The sequence below is a fragment of the Triplophysa dalaica genome, chromosome 10 (assembly GCF_015846415.1).
Source record: "Triplophysa dalaica isolate WHDGS20190420 chromosome 10, ASM1584641v1, whole genome shotgun sequence".
In the NCBI taxonomy this organism is placed as follows: Eukaryota; Metazoa; Chordata; class Actinopteri; order Cypriniformes; family Nemacheilidae; genus Triplophysa; species Triplophysa dalaica.
In genome coordinates this window covers 6208107-6224081 of record NC_079551.1, presented here as the reverse complement: position 1 = coordinate 6224081, position 15975 = coordinate 6208107, and the positions used below count along the sequence as shown (strand labels likewise).

The following is a 15975-nucleotide window of genomic DNA, read 5'->3' as shown; positions in this document are numbered from 1 at the left end:
CAGCACGACATTTCTATAAAAGGACTCAGATTTCCGTATGTACTCATTGTCCTCAGGCTGGGAACAGACTTCTGTTTTTGCCTCAAGGGGCCTCTTACACACTGGGGGGGCCCTGAGAGAACAGAATAACACGGGCGAAGGAAGTTTGACTTCCATCGAATATGGGTTTGTTGCTTTTGAGTGCCTTTATCTGGGCCACATGTTTGAAATGGTGCCAATGGTGTCATTCTGTTAGGGGTCATAGGGGGACAAGTTTGAAGAGGTCCTTTGAGGACAAACGCAGGCAACTCGTTTTACTTGCTACAACAAGGAGAACCGCAACTACGATCAAATTGTATTTCGAACGACAAGAAAATATCTTGGCTAGTAATTGGTCAGAAATAGCTATGTCCAGTTCTAGATTAAAACTGGCGAGATGGACAGTGTTTCTTTAAACGTAAAATGTGCGTACATGGGTAGCTGAAGAGGCATCGCAGCAGTGTCAAAAACATTCGCAATGCACATCATTTGTCACAGAAGTATTTAATTGAACTGCATACAGATGATATTGAAATGTGTCGATTTTAACCTAAACTCATGAAGAAGTAAATCGTGCATTAGCCATCCATTGTCGTGCTGACATGGAGAAACAGAAGGAATGTATTGAATCATCTGGGATAGTGTTGTTTGGACGTCATGTTGAGTCCGTTTCTTGGTCACTGGGGGATAAGTTTATATAAATAATCAACTGTACAGTCCCTTTTCAAGTAATTTGTACATTGTTATATCACGGTATCACCCTGGTAAAGCCCATTGTATCATCTCTGTGCTCAAATACATTGACAGAGGAAGCATGTAAACCTTCACAAACCAAGAAACCTGTCGTTTTGTGTGCAACAGTTGATGTGAACAAACTAACAAAATGGCTAAGTTGTTTTTATGGGTCGAAATGGTTTTGCATGGAACTATTTAAGCAAAGGTTATGTAGGCAAAGGTGGTTTTCACTTCCCTCCGTTACAGAGCGATTTGGGCTTGGTGTTACGGCGACTCCAGAACCCACGGATGAAGGTTCAGGAGCAACCGCAGAGGTCCACGACCATCGAGGGGATTTTTCCGTAGATAATTTGCTCGCGGTCGTTGAAGTACAGCATGTTAATCGGCGACATCTTGGTGGGAGTGCAGCACGGTCCCGCACTGCCCCGCGGATTGGCCTTGTTCACGATGTGACTGTGGGGGTACTTCTGAACGCACTCTCCGGAGCAGTAGTTGGCCTTGTAGCGCTTGGGGGCGATTATCCAGTCCCAACCGAAATCCTCAAAGTCCACGGTGAGCGGATACCGGCAGCAGCGGGACTCGGTGGAATGCTCGTCGCAGTCGAGGCCGGTGTCGCGCCTGGAGCGTTTGGGGGTGTCCGATATTTTGACCTCAAGGAAGGGTTGCTGTGAACGATAAGTAATGGTCAGGCATATTGGGTTTGTACCAAATAAAAAAAATCTTTAAAACGTCTTGTTTTGTGTTCCATAGAAGTCGTTGGATTTTTTTTTTTTAACCAATTATTTTACTATTTTGTTTGTTTTGTATTTCAATATTTACAAACTATTCTGTTTGTTTTGCATTTCAATATTTACCAAATTTTGTCTGTTTTGCATTTCCATAGTACCAATTTTATTTGTTTTGCATTTCAATAATAACAATTTAATTAGTTTTGCATATCAATATTAACAAACAATTTGGATTGTTTTGCATCACAATACAAACAAACACTCACCAGTCCTTCTTCTCCCGATTCCGCAGAAGTTACAGCCAGGTCGTTTCCATTCGCGTCAAAGGCTTTAATTTCAACCCCGAAGTTAATCTCTGGTTGTTTCAGCCATGACTGTAACAGCTGCTTCATATCAATATGTTGCCAGGAGTTTGTCTGAGCATTGACGTCTATTTTTTGGGAGCGTACTCTTGAGCGACCGTTCCCCTCTGAAGGCACCTTCAGGCGTGATATCTGGATGAAAACTGTTGTCGGTTCCTCAGCTGGTCTCAGGTAGATCCAGAGCTGGGCCTTCAGAATGCTGTCGGGTAAAATCTTGGGGCTCAGCGAGAACATGCAACATTTCGGCATCCCCTCCCCTTGGGTGATAGCTTGAGCTGAAAGGATAAAGATTGGCGATTATTATAGGATTCATTTTTGTAGATCATAGTTTATTAGTACCAGAAAGATGTTGTATGTTTTTGTTTTGTGCAGAGTTGAGATGTTATTGTTGGACCTATTTCAACAACAGCTGAAGGAAGGACTCTTAACTTAAAACGTTCTCCGGACAGTTCAAAGTACACACCATCAGCTAGTATTAAAAAGATTAAAAACATTACTTAATTAATGTCATTTTTATACATTTATATAATGATATAACTTAAAATTTCAATATATATTATTGTTTTTATATTATAATTTTAACTTTTCTCCAAATGCATTTTGTCTTCAATCTGAACAGCATGTTTTCCCATTCATCAACTAAAACCAACCTTAACATGACATTTTGTGTTATCTTTTATATTTAGTTTTACAATGCAATGACGTTCATGCATTCTTCAAAATGTCTTACATCCTAAATACTTATCATGAACCGTGGTATATTGCAATAAATTGCTGTACTCACGTTCCGTGGCCATCGTGATGATGGTCTCGCTGCTGCCCTGTTCTTCATCTTCACTTACTCCACCGTTTTGGTCATACTGGTCCAGGAGCTCCTGAAGCGGTGGTGCTTTGGGCAGGAGCAGCTTGACTGTGTCTCTGCTGATGTTTGGAGCTTGTTCCAGACGCAGGATGCTCAAAATTTGAGACTTTATGGAGTGCAGACGCATGAGCTTACTCTGCTGTCTGAACTGACAGGTCGTGCACTGCCCGTTGTCCTCTCCAGATGTCACGAAGGTTTGAGACGTCGTGCTGATCGTGCTCTGACCATGCGACCCCAGCGCGCTCCAGAGACTCAGATAGATAAGGATCAACATGGTTTGGAGAGGTTCGGGCATTTGGGTACGGATGAAAACCCAACAGCACTGGACAGATGTTCAGAGTCCCAGGCCGTTTTATACTTCAGATTCCCTGCTGTTGGATATCTTATGATTGGTCAGCTGTGTAAATCCAAAAAGGACAGAGAGATTCTGGAGCTTTGTTGAGTTTTGAAAGCAGTGCGTTTTAAGGAACCGTCATATTTTGTTGTATAAGATGTTTTATGATAAATAGATGTTTATGCTTTTGAAAGATCCTTAAAGTGCATTAAAGATTTAAATCTTTTTATTAGTTTGTGTGTTGTGTGTTTGTGGGACTCAAACCCACGGTATTGGTGTTGTATCTTATGAATGATCGACACACCATGCACCCCTGAAACGTGCAGATTTGTTCCAAAGCTCATCGCTCTGAAAATCGAGCTGTTCTATGATAGGCCAGTTAACCAGTGCGTAGTGATTGGTCGAATACTGCAAGCGTGTGACAGAAATGTGATGCCTGTTACCATATTTGGAACATCAGGTTCCAAAGCAATTGTACTGACAGGTACACCCAGCTTACTTGGATATATATTTGGGCGGTCATAGTCAAATCAAACTGATTTGTGGGGGTGTGGGTTACACGAGGCGTATCAGGCAGGTCTAGGTAAGCATTCGCTTTCAGATAGAATGCATCTTTTGTTCTGACACTTTAATTTTTGCAATTTTACATGTCTTATACATGCATGGGCAACTTATAACACACCAAAGACACAGAAAAACATGTATTCGCGCCATATGAGCTATACTAATTTCTTATCAGTTTGTGGTGTTCTGGAATCGAACCCATGACCTTGGTGTTGCAATTTATAACAGAATATTAGAAAGTAAAGATTGTTAAATTAATTGTAATCAAATTTTAAATTAAATCAATAAATTTGTTAATTATAAAAAATATTTTTGACACATTTAATAATTTATTTAATAATTTATCCATCTATTTATAATTTGGTGCATATCCTCAAACAATATGACAAAACTTTGATCTTCAAGATGAAAGTTCAAATTTCTAACCCTAAATATTTCTGCTGTCCTTCTGAAACCTTGTATCTCCATATTTTGTGATTTTAATTTTTTGCCGTAATCATCACTATTAGTCATCCTTTATGTTTGTCACTGGGTTTTGCAAATGTCTAACCAACAAAAAACAGTTTTTTCAACCTTGACAAGACAGCGTTTAATCATTTAAAATGTACACTGTTTTGTAAATTTGGACATCTGATGTTTTGGAAGGAAAGCGAAGATATGGTCATCACTATTCTTGGGTTCAAATTTACCGTTCAAGATTCAAATTAGAATATTGTAATACGGGTTCAATTGTATTCACAATATGTATTAGTCTAGTAAACCTAATATGGGGATGTTCGTGCATTCTGGTACGTGCTCTGGAATAATGACTGAGGCCATTATTAGTACAGCTGTTCAGCGAAGACAGATGTCTTTTGGTTTCTCTATCTCTCTTTCTCAGCAGTGCATCTTTTACAGATGCATAAATAACAACAGATGACCTGGGTGAGATACTAAGGGTGGGCTTTGGTGGGCCAGGCTGTTACAGCGCCTCCTGCTGGTGGACTATAAACTGGAACTATTTAACACAAATATATGTGAAACACTCAGAGTTCATAGGTTGGTTTTTACCAAAATGTAAACATTGCTGCGCTTTTGAAACATCGCTCTGTCTGTTCTGTCTGATTCCCGACCAGTGCGATACTACAACATCCCAACCTTTGAGTTTAAATGTTGGGTAGGTCTGAAAGTTATATAAACTTTCTTTTAATTTATACCCAGTTTAAACATGCTCCATTGCAGACGCAAACATTTTAGAACATGTAAAACATCTCTTGTTATATTGAGTAAAAGTTTGTTTAATAGAAATCGAATTAAATCGCAAGAAGAAAACTTAACCAGCGTAAAAATCACAAACATTCTGACATTGTTTTTTGTTTGACCTTTCTTAAGATTTCTTAACGTTCTAGAGAATGTTGATGGACTATTTTAGCGAAAACAGATTTACAGAACCACAGTTCAATCTAAATGTCATTTCCTGTGGTCTGCCATCTCAAGCACTGCGTTGGCACTTTCTCTGGCTTCCTTAAACAGCTCAGACACTCTCGCTTCAGTCTGTAAACAAGCAAACCACACAAATGGCACATAAACATGGAAGTATGTGACATTTAGCTACTCACACAAGTTTCACATCACATTTTTTTTGGTTGTCTCATACAAACAATCTTTTTCATGTGAATACTCACAGCAGCTCTGAATGTAGTATCGGTTATGTCTTTAAGATTGATGATGACGTTGTAGTACGCTCCAAACACTGCAGTTTCCAAAGCTTTTACAGCGACCTGCACATTAGAGGAATCATGCATTTGAATAGATGCAGAAATCAGCCATAGATAGATAGATGGATGGATAGATGGATGGATAGATGAGTCATGCATTTGATTGGATGCAGATATTAGTCTTGGATGGATGGATGCATAGATTTTTAACATGCTCCAGATTCAAGAATCCTCAGTATTACCTGAATGTCTGATTTGCAGGCCACATTTCCATACTTCGCCATTTCTTTGAGCGAGGACCACAGCGTGTTAATTTTCTCGGCCAGAGAGAGTGGCACGCTCACCGCCTGCTTCAAACCCTCCTGCATTGCCTGCTCTCGCCTGTACATTAACACCAGAACTCATTTAGTCCCCATAAACGTGTCCTGGCACAGCTCTGCAGTTACTCTTTTTGTTTAGATTTTGCATGAGATGGTGGAAGAAGTTTAACTTGAGGGTATATATGTTCATTTCTTTACTTGTTTAACTTGTTCACAAAACGTTGAGTGGTTTCGATATACAGTATGTGCGTGTGTAAAGAACATTATGTTTTCATCCGCAGCAACCTCACCAAACTGGTTAAGCATGATTTTTTATTTTCTTGGTATACTTGTGATGCATATTGTTTGCATTTTGATGGATTGATAGCATGACAGCACTACGCCTGCTCCATTATGTTTGTTCAAACATTACAGAGCTGATGAAACGTACCTTTTAATCTCATCTGCTGTGCCTTTGGGCAATTTCAGGGCAGTCTAATGAAAGAAAAGAGAGGTTTTATAACACACTCATACTTCTAGGCAACATATTTTAACCTTCCTACACCTCAAGCAAACAAGGTAGTATGCTAGTCATGTCATTCCAAACCCAAACCTTTGAAGATGCTTTGAACAATGTTGGTAACCAGACCCCCATTGACTTTCATTGTATGGACACAAAAGCATTTCTAAAAATATCTTCTTTTGTGTTCACAGATGAAAGAATCATAAACATGTTTTGAACCGTAAAGTGTAAATAAATAATGACTGAATTTAGATTTTTAGGTGAACTGTCCCTTTTACAAGCTTAACTGTGAAGTGATGTAGTTGTCGCTGGGTCATGTACCATGTAGGTATTAAAAGCACTGGAGTCAGCATCCACTTTGAGCAACAAGTCGTTCATGGCTTCATGGAAAGGAGGGATCAGTCTCCTCATTTCCGCATCCAGAGAATCAAACTGCCTCTTTCCGTACGTCATCTGACCGACCATGCAGCCCAGTGCTGCACCCTGACAACAACAAAATAGATGTTTAAAAAACAAGCGAATTGACTAAAGAGTTGCCCATTAAATGTGTTAAATCACCATGGCTGCGATCGCAGCAGAGACGGATCCTCCACCGGGTGCCGCTGTTCTTGCCCCAACGCTGTGGACGAATTTCCGTAGGGATAAAGACGCCAGCTGCCTGCCGCCCTGGTTGGCCTGAACCATATACCTAAACTCAACGTCAACCAATCATACAACATTGAATCTTTCAGGCTCCCCTGAGCAGCCAATCAGAAAACGATTTTAATGAATTGGTCGAAACTCACTCTATAATTCTTTCTTTTGGAAGGAATGGACCCAACGAGTCTAGGCCTAGTTTGCTGATAACCTGATGGAAAAAAAGGATTGGATTGAGGTGGACGAACATTATTTGTTAGCGCTTTGACCGTGTCGATCCAACATACCAGACGGATTTTATGCTCCTCTTCCACTACGAAGAGCTCTTCGTGTTTTATGTAGAAGTCGGCACAGTCCAACATTGCCTTCAGTGGGATCAGACCCACAATCTGTGAGCCGACCACTGGCAGATGCAGATACTATATGGGGAAAATTCAGTTTAGCAATCTGATTGTTTATTGTGATTCAGATTTGATTCAATTTGGATTGGTTGCTTTATAGTGTGACTAGGCTCACTTTGGCGTCTCTACAGATTTCTTCATACACAGTGTGCACGGGCGTCAGCTCGAAGTCCAGGATGTTGGTGGACACCTGAGCCAGGTCAGATTCCTCCAGATACCATCCCATACCCTGAACCATTTTCAGAAGCCCGGGCTGCGGAGTAAATATTGACATGACCAACAAATGACATTTTTAGATGGTCACGATAATCAAGTCTTTGATGCTACAGTGATGTCAAGCACAGGGTTAAATTTGTGTAACATACTTGATCTTTTCCACGTCCCTGTTCTCTTATATCCAGCGCGATTCTGTGTGCCTGCTCCTTTGTGCTCAACAAGTTCACATTATAGGCGATGAGAAACTTTCGGGCACCGGTTACCGTTGCCCCCCATGAGGGGACAAAGGTTGCGTGGCCATGGTCGGGGGCCCATTCGCTCTTTTTTAGCTGGGGAGCAGATAGTGACAGGTGGTGTTATTATTTGATGCAAAATTTGTAGTTTTTTATACATTTCAGGCTATTGATGTGACGCCATCGAAAAATACTTTTTTCATAGCAATAATCACAGATATTATGTCACGGCATGAGAAACATATTCTAACAGTCAAACGTTTTGACATTACATTATTTATTACTGTTCTCCACATTTATGAATAAAATGATAATGCAATTATATTGTATAATATTAAAATATCTGTTTAATATATAATTGAGATAAAATTATATAATTATTGTATTAGTTATTTTATTTTGAATTATTAGTAAATATAATTTTTACAATTATATATATATATATATATATATATTTTAAATAATTGAATAAATAAAAAAGCTTAAATTCTAGATTATTCCTTTATCACAGGTCTTAATACAGTTTCTAAAAAAGACTACCTTTAGATTTTTGAGTAAACAACCAAGTTGGATCTACAAGTCTTTTAAACTTACTATTTAAACTTTTAAAAATGTTTTTACATGAACACGAAATGATTAAGTATATTTTTATAAGCTTCATTAACCCACTGGTACAAAAATTAAATGGGAAGTTAGAAAAATTAACGTGAAGACGAAGGAAAAAAACAGTGTATTTATATATTTACATTTTTTAATTGTTATGAAAAATACTATACAAATATTGATTTACAGAACTTATGCTTAGCATTAAAAGTTTTTAAAAGGATCTCAAAAGTCAAGACTGACCTTATCTGGTAAAGCTTCATACTCCCCTTTACGGATAGATGGAAGAGACCTTCTGCTTTCTTTTCTAGCCGCTTCTCCATAGAGATAGACTACAAGAACAGAGAGAGAGAGAGAGAATGAACATCATTCAGCAACTCTCAAACCACTGCAATACTCAAAATCATTTCTCGTCTGTCTTCAAAAATATACCTGGCACATTCAGCATGTCCGACAACCTCTGTCCAAATGCATTTGCACACTCAACACACTCCTTCATGGTAACGTTTTGCACCGGTATGAAAGGACACACATCCATGGCACCCATTCGAGGGTGCTCACCTGTAAAAAATCAGTCTTAAATTCATTGTAGTTACATCTCTAATGGCTAAAATACAGATATCATACCTGAGTGTTTGCTCATGTCTATGAGTTTAAAGGCAACCCGGGCAGCATTCAGTGCACCCTCGATAACTGCCTCAGGTGAGCCCACAAATGTGTAGACCGTCCTGTTGGTGGAAGACCCGGGATCAACATCCAACAGGCTACACCCCTCTGTGCCAGAGATGGCATCAGCTATGGCATCAATTACCTGGAGGTTAAAATTGGTGTCAAAATGTTTTCATGTGTTAAAACCGGAACACATGAGGAAATGTCACGATTAGAAACTTCAGAAATGTCCAAAGTACAAATTGACATTAGAGTTATTTAAATTTTTATTAGTAGTTTTATTATTTTATTAATATTTTGAATTGTATTTAGAATTTTTTATCTTCAAGTAAAAAAATAATTTTCATTAAAAGATTATTTTTTATATTTCAATATATAAGTTTAATTTATTTTTAATTAAGCTGTTTTATTTATTTCCAGTTCAATTTATTCCAAATTAAGGCAAAATTTCACGTTTTTGTTAGTTTAGTATTTCAAATCGTATTTATTACTATTTTTATTTGATTGAAATGAGTTAAAACACAACCCTGATTGTCACTCATGCTGACATGCAAATAAAATAATAACCAAAAAAATACTAATTATTACATTTTGTCTATTTGTCATTTTATTATTTTCCTATTCTAAAGCCCAAAAAGTTTAAGAAAATCGCTGTCCTTTCACCCATCAGAAAGACCCATTCTTTTCTGCTATTCAGAGTCAGTAAATTCCCTTTCCGTTATCCTTACCTCCTTGTTACGCCCCTCAGAGAAATTGGGGACACACTCCACCAGTTTAGCCATGGCAGTAACAGACCACAGATTTTGCTCAAACACACTTGTGTAGACTGACTATGCGTTCCTCCAAACAGGATACTTTAAAATCCTTCAATAGTTGGCATCGCTCTAGAATAATTAACCTGCCCTTTGGACTCAAGGTGGGTCAGCTTATCACATACTGTAACAAATAAGCACCCAGACTCCCAATTTTGGGGGGTTACTCAAGGCCAGATTTTTTGAAATCCCTCCTACAATTTTGAAAGTATATTGGCATATTTTAAAACAGCATTTCTGAAAACATCATTGTGGTCAAAAATGTTTGTATGTTTTCTTATTCATGGTTAAAATGACATTGATATTTAGTCTTTAAGATAAGTATAAACTGAGGTCGGCATGTAACAACATCCTGCAAACAAGTCAAAGATGAGTCGAGTTAATCAATGATCCAGCCAGGGGTCAACTTTACCCCTCCTCCTGGATTTGACACAAAGGCTTTTTAACTCTGGCATTATGCAACACTGAGACCTTATGTAACACTGAGACCATCTCAGAAAATAATGAACAATGGGGCTGTTCACTAAAGCTTTTCGTTTTTGTAACAAATTTGATGCATTTCTCAGTAAGAACAGTTTAAAAGCTATATTTCCATTTCTGTAAATTCTAATTTTTATAAGATGTATTGTTTAATTGGAAACTATAATGGTATCTGTGGATAACTTTTTGGGTGGAGCTTTATTTTGCCTTTGATTGGTTTTTGATTGGTTTGTTGGGCCTGGAGGGGAGGGCTTAAAATGCCTTATAGTCCATATAGTCCTACATCTTTTTTTGTTGCTGACGTCATGTGGGGACGAGTTGTTGTTGAGAGGGGGAGAGGAGCTAAATGTTTTTGATTAAAGATTCAAGTTAATTCTGAAAAAATAATCGTGTGCACGGATGAATCATTAATAATAATCACTGCAACACTATGTAAAACACTTTTCCTTATTTGATTTCATGGTGACTTTAAACAACATTAAATTCTACTGGAATGAGACCAAAAACACACTTCATAAATTCATTTTGTAATAGTTTCAATTCTAAGAAGCTGACGGTTCTTAACAACATTAGCAAAAGAAACCTGTAATATTTTATTTTGTGCAGCTTTAAAACTCCCGTATCAATCTCTGCAGACATTTTCTAGTAACCAAGTCAATAGGTTGCAGTAATGAGCACTAGACCACCGAAGCAAACCGGAAGTGACGGATTAACGGAAGCGAGTCGCAGACGACGAAGCAGGAGCGGAAGGCGCTCGTTTTCACCGCTCATGTAATCGGGATTCATTTATTCTTATTTTTCATACTGCTGATCACTTTTACTCTGGATACCACAGTAAAGTGATAGGGAGGATGTTGGCTACAGGAGCGGTGAGTTTGAGAGAGTTGTTGTGTTTTTACGCTTGCTTGTTTGCGCTGAGGCCTGCGAGAGCTAACGGCTAAAGCTAAGCAGGGTGTTACTATGGTGATGAATTAAAACGTATGAACTGCTTTGTTTTTTGTTTTATTTATTGAATTTGCTTTATTTGTGTGTAAGCGGGTAATGTTGTCGTTGATTTATGAAATAAGAAGTCTTGTTTGGTGTTTACAGGTCTTGTTGAGACCTTCACGCGTGTGCTGTTTGTAAACACAGCATTTGTGAAATGGTTATAAATGTGCTGATTACATAACATATGGTTTAAAACTTGCCTTGTTTAAAAGAATAATTGGTTGTCAAACGAATTGTGAATTTAAATAACGTGTAATAATAATTATGTCTTCATGTCATTCTGATATAACTAGTCAAATCCATATTTGTAATTGTAGTATAAACTGTAACATAAAGTGATTTATGAATAGATTATAAAAAAAGGTTGATTAAAATATACAAAATTGTATTTTCTTATTAATCTTTGTCCTACTAATAATTATTAAATAATAGGTTATTCTACTAAATATTTAATTAATTATATTGTTTTACTGTTATATACAAAAGCACATTTAAAAGAAAAAATGATATTCTCTTTCACAGGCTGTAACCACTGCGGGTCTGGCACAGGTGGACCGTGAGAAGATCTATCAGTGGATCAATGAGCTCTCCAGCCCAGAAACACGAGAGAATGCCCTGTTGGAGCTCAGCAAGAAGCGAGAATCTGTGACTGACCTGGCACCGATGCTCTGGCACTCGTGCGGTACTATAGCGGCTCTCCTGCAGGTGCGTATCAATGATAGCAGATAAGAAACGTAGAGCAAATTATAATGCAATGTCATTTGCATTGGTACGGTATTTATATTGTCTCTCCTGCTTCGTTTATATTATAATTCTTCAAGAAATCATATTTTAAAAATGTGTTTGTAATGATGCAAACAGAGTTAGTAGTTATTTTGACCATATTTAGTATAATCATTTTGTATAATAACTTTTTTATTATTTGTCTTTGTTGTACAGGAAATCGTGAACATCTACCCGTCTATAAACCCCCCGACACTTACAGCCCACCAGTCTAATCGAGTGTGTAATGCTTTAGCACTGCTGCAATGTGTCGCCTCCCATGTAGAGACACGGTAACTAACTTCCCTACACACCGTAAGTGTCTTAACAGTCACACAAATCCTGACTTTTCTCCTAACGTTTTCCTTTTCCTCCAGCTCTGCTTTCCTGGCAGCTCATATCCCTCTATTTCTATATCCTTTCCTGCACACGGTCAGTAAAACCCGACCCTTCGAATACCTGCGGCTAACGAGTCTAGGAGTTATTGGTAAGGGGACTGATCCAAGCAGAAAACTATATCTGACAATTTTGAAAGAATGCGAACTGAAAGTCTTTGGTTTTGTAGGAGCGCTGGTGAAAACAGACGAACAGGAAGTGATCAACTTTCTGTTGACCACGGAAATCATACCGCTCTGCTTGCGCATCATGGAGTCGGGCAGCGAGCTTTCAAAGACGGTATAAAACGCCTATACGCCTATTACACAAAATGGGGACAGAGAACGGAATGAGGGGAGAACTTTTTCCAGCCGCACTGCTGCCATAGCCATTCATTAATTCAACTTGTTTTCTCACAGTCATTCATTTTATTTACCAAAAACAAAAGTAGCATATGTTGTCCGATTTATTCATGGTTAACAGGGAGATGTAAAATAGGAAAAACAAACTATTTTTTTTAATCATCAAGGTCTGATATATGTTAGACAAATCAGCATAAAGGGAGCGCTACATGCGTGACTTCTTCTGGTTTCCGCAACTGTTCTGTGTAGTGAACGGATCTAGAGCATTGACCGGACAAGAGTTTACCCTACTTCCGGTTTGTACACGTCACGAATATAGGTGAAATTGGTCTATTGGACATATATTGATATTTTTGCAGCATGAATCCAATATTTATTTGTTTTGTCTTTTTTAGCTTCTTGTTGCTTAATGGTATCTTCCTCTTTCAGGTGGCCACATTTATACTGCAGAAGATCCTCTTGGATGACACAGGCCTTGCTTATATATGCCAGACCTATGAACGCTTCTCACATGTCGCCATGATACTGGTGATTAAAACTGTTCATGCTTCCGAAATAGAATTACTGTTCAAAATGATGTTTGTATACATATCGTGGACGTTTAGGGATTTAATTGTGTTTTTGCTCCCTTAGGGTAAAATGGTCCTTCAGTTGTCAAAGGAGCCCTCTGCTCGTCTGCTAAAGCACGTTGTGCGCTGTTATTTACGTCTATCTGACAACTCCAGGTATTTACAAACACACTTGTACGTTAAGTAATATATTAACTCATAGTTCTCACCCACCTCTGTAACAATTCCCTCCTATTTTGGATGCTGGCCCCTTTTTAGCCTGTAGGGGGCATTGTTAAATATGATTTGAACCAATCGGCACTCTACAATAATGTTTATCTATCTCTTTCTGTCTTTTAGAGCGAGAGAAGCTCTCCGTCAGTGCCTGCCCGACCAGCTGAAGGACACCACCTTCGCACAAGTGCTAAAAGACGACTCCACCACCAAGCGCTGGCTAGCCCAGCTTGTGAAGAACCTGCAGGAGGGGCAAGTCACAGACCCCCGTGGCATCCCGTTGCCCCCTCAGTAAAGCCACACAGGCCTATACGCTCGCACTCAACCAAGCACCTCCAGGAAGACTAGGATACAAACTTACAACGCATCCCATCAACCAGTAAACCACACAGACTGTTTTTACATTCAAGGGCACTTACAAAAAGAATTTTTTTTTTGCCAAGAAGTTCAGAAACGGTGCTCAGCATTCACGGTTCGTTTTTCTGAGATGCTAAAGATATTGACTTGGGAGACCGAGGGAGAGTCGCCTCGCGCATTATCAGTTTGTTTTGTCGTTACTTTCTTTCCTCGTCACCTTTTTTGACGAAGCCAAGAGGAGTTTAAGGACTCGTCTGTCGTGTGTTTTCCTCGCACAAAAAGGAAACGTGTATGTAATTTTCAAAGCTGTAAAATAAACTGTCATCGTAAATGTCAAGCGAAATCGTGATCACTGTGCTGCTTTTTTGCTGTTGTTACTGTGTTGTTTTTCACTATTTTGAAACTACAAGACAGGCAGTCTATGACATGCATTTTGATCCCTGAATCCCAGAAAAGTCATTTTAGTTTCATAAATGCCAGAGACAATCTGTGAAGAAGTCAACTGTTATATACACATTTGTGCATGACTTAAATCAATCTTGTTCTTCATAAACAGAAAAATATAGACCTCAAATATTGTATTTCACACCCAATTGTATCAACAAAACATAACCGGTTCAATTTGAACAATATTCACCGCTGTGTTATGAACGTCCGATAAAACGCAAGAAGGGATAGTTTAATTAAGATGATGTCTGTAATGGAAAGTGTTTGTCCCTGTGTGCGGGTGTGTATAGGAGTCTGGAGACACTCCAAGCGTTGACTCGATGCAGGCAGGGACCCCCTTATAAAGGTGGCCGGAGCCATGCGTGTAAGCCGAGCCTGGAAACTGAACTCTGTCGTGTTTTATTCATGAAGAGAAACACGAGGAAGGAACATAGGGGAAGAATTCGAATAGCCAAAGACATCCCAAATCAACCAGCGCGACCCCTCCTAAACGGTTTGATGCGTTTTAGAGAATACAAAATAGAAGTTGAAATTAAAAAAAGATTATCAGATCATACAGCATTGATTGAAATATGAAATGTAAATTCATGTCTTTTTTGTAGTTCTATGCAGTTTTTCTTTGGACACTTTGTAGGTTCATGTTTATTTTTTCTGCTCCTTGATTTATGGTAAAACAGAAATATGCTATTCTGCATCATTACAACAGTTTAAATGTTCAAAGATAACATTACTCCCAACATAATAACAGTCCGAAGGTGTTTGCAAACAGTTGAATGAACTTTACATTGTTCTCAGTGTTCATATTTTCGTGTTCTCAATCGTCTCTCTTAACCTTTCTAAATGCCTTATAGTAACTTGATCTAAGCTTCTCTGCTCGGCAGCGAAGAGCCCCAATAATAGAGGCCAAGCGTAGACAATAGGCTCTTGATATGTGCCCCACAAAGGCACATTAAACTCCTCGACAAGTGTTTTTCAAAGCTGGGCTGAAGGACAGTGGCTCTGACTGATGTAAAGTTTTCAACATGCAATGAAGATGTTTTAATATTTCATCGTCCTTATGGTCTTATTTGATAATTGTGTGCAAATGGATGTAGTACCTTTCTGATTCAACTTTGAAAGTACCACAAAAGAATATATTTTTTTAGAAATGTTTTTACAGAAGTCAATTGAGACCCATGTTGTTTGGTTACCAACATTCTTTAAAATAGTTTTGTGTTATGCTAAATAAAGCACAGGTTTGTAAAAACATTAGGGTGAATAAATGATGAAAAATGCTCTGGATGATCTATCCTTTAAAACTCCATCACCTTGCAAACCACCCACAACGTTTTATTACGACAGCAATACTTGCAAATCTAATCATAACTGTTCTGTACGGTATAATATGCAAATAGTTATGACACCATGGCTGATTACACTTTAGGGATTACTCATTTACATTCCTATTTAACTACTGAACAACAATTGGCAAAAATGTGTTCAACTTCGCATCTCAATTCATTTATTCACTGCTTATAAAACCTTAACTGTCACACCGCAGGAATGCGACACTGAAGGCTGGAATCGTTACCTAATCCACTGGATTGGGTTTCTGACTTAAAACTGTCAAACCCTCATTTAATTTGCCCAGAGGGTTCGAGAGAGACAACACAAGGCAAGGAGAGACAAAACTTTATTTTAAAAACTAGAAAGTGCATTTAGAAGAGAACAAAGACAGAGAGCGACAGAGTG

The 15975-nt window shown here is 38.5% G+C and overlaps 3 protein-coding genes across 4 annotated transcripts; 1 reads left to right on the top strand and 2 right to left on the bottom strand.

Annotated features, from left to right (window-relative positions):
• Positions 1–520: 520 nt before the first annotated feature.
• mstna (myostatin a) lies at positions 521–3211 on the bottom strand. The gene is made up of 3 exons (XM_056759316.1): positions 2628–3211; positions 1748–2118; positions 521–1418 (listed from the first exon to the last, which is right to left on the bottom strand). Exons 1-3 carry the CDS (start codon positions 2998–3000, stop codon positions 1050–1052), a joined length of 1113 nt encoding a protein of 370 aa, XP_056615294.1. The 5' UTR covers positions 3001–3211; the 3' UTR covers positions 521–1049.
• Positions 3212–4064: 853 nt separating this feature from the next.
• On the bottom strand, positions 4065–9741 carry ftcd (formimidoyltransferase cyclodeaminase). The gene is made up of 14 exons (XM_056759315.1): positions 9609–9741; positions 8839–9022; positions 8644–8772; positions 8455–8543; positions 7525–7704; positions 7275–7412; positions 7046–7177; positions 6908–6969; positions 6681–6810; positions 6444–6605; positions 6051–6094; positions 5543–5681; positions 5268–5363; positions 4065–5136 (listed from the first exon to the last, which is right to left on the bottom strand). Exons 1-14 carry the CDS (start codon positions 9660–9662, stop codon positions 5053–5055), a joined length of 1623 nt encoding a protein of 540 aa, XP_056615293.1. The 5' UTR covers positions 9663–9741; the 3' UTR covers positions 4065–5052.
• A 1155-nt stretch (positions 9742–10896) lies between these two features.
• On the top strand, positions 10897–15518 carry cnot9 (CCR4-NOT transcription complex subunit 9). Of its 2 annotated transcripts, XM_056759938.1 has the most exons (8): positions 10897–11041; positions 11682–11864; positions 12099–12214; positions 12299–12408; positions 12487–12596; positions 13088–13186; positions 13292–13383; positions 13567–15518. In XM_056759938.1, exons 1-8 carry the CDS (start codon positions 11024–11026, stop codon positions 13733–13735), a joined length of 897 nt encoding a protein of 298 aa, XP_056615916.1. In that variant the 5' UTR covers positions 10897–11023; the 3' UTR covers positions 13736–15518. The 2 variants fall into 2 exon arrangements, with proteins under 2 accessions (XP_056615916.1, XP_056615915.1); XM_056759937.1 differs by having other exon boundaries at positions 12299–12596.
• The last annotated feature ends 457 nt before the right edge of the window (positions 15519–15975 follow it).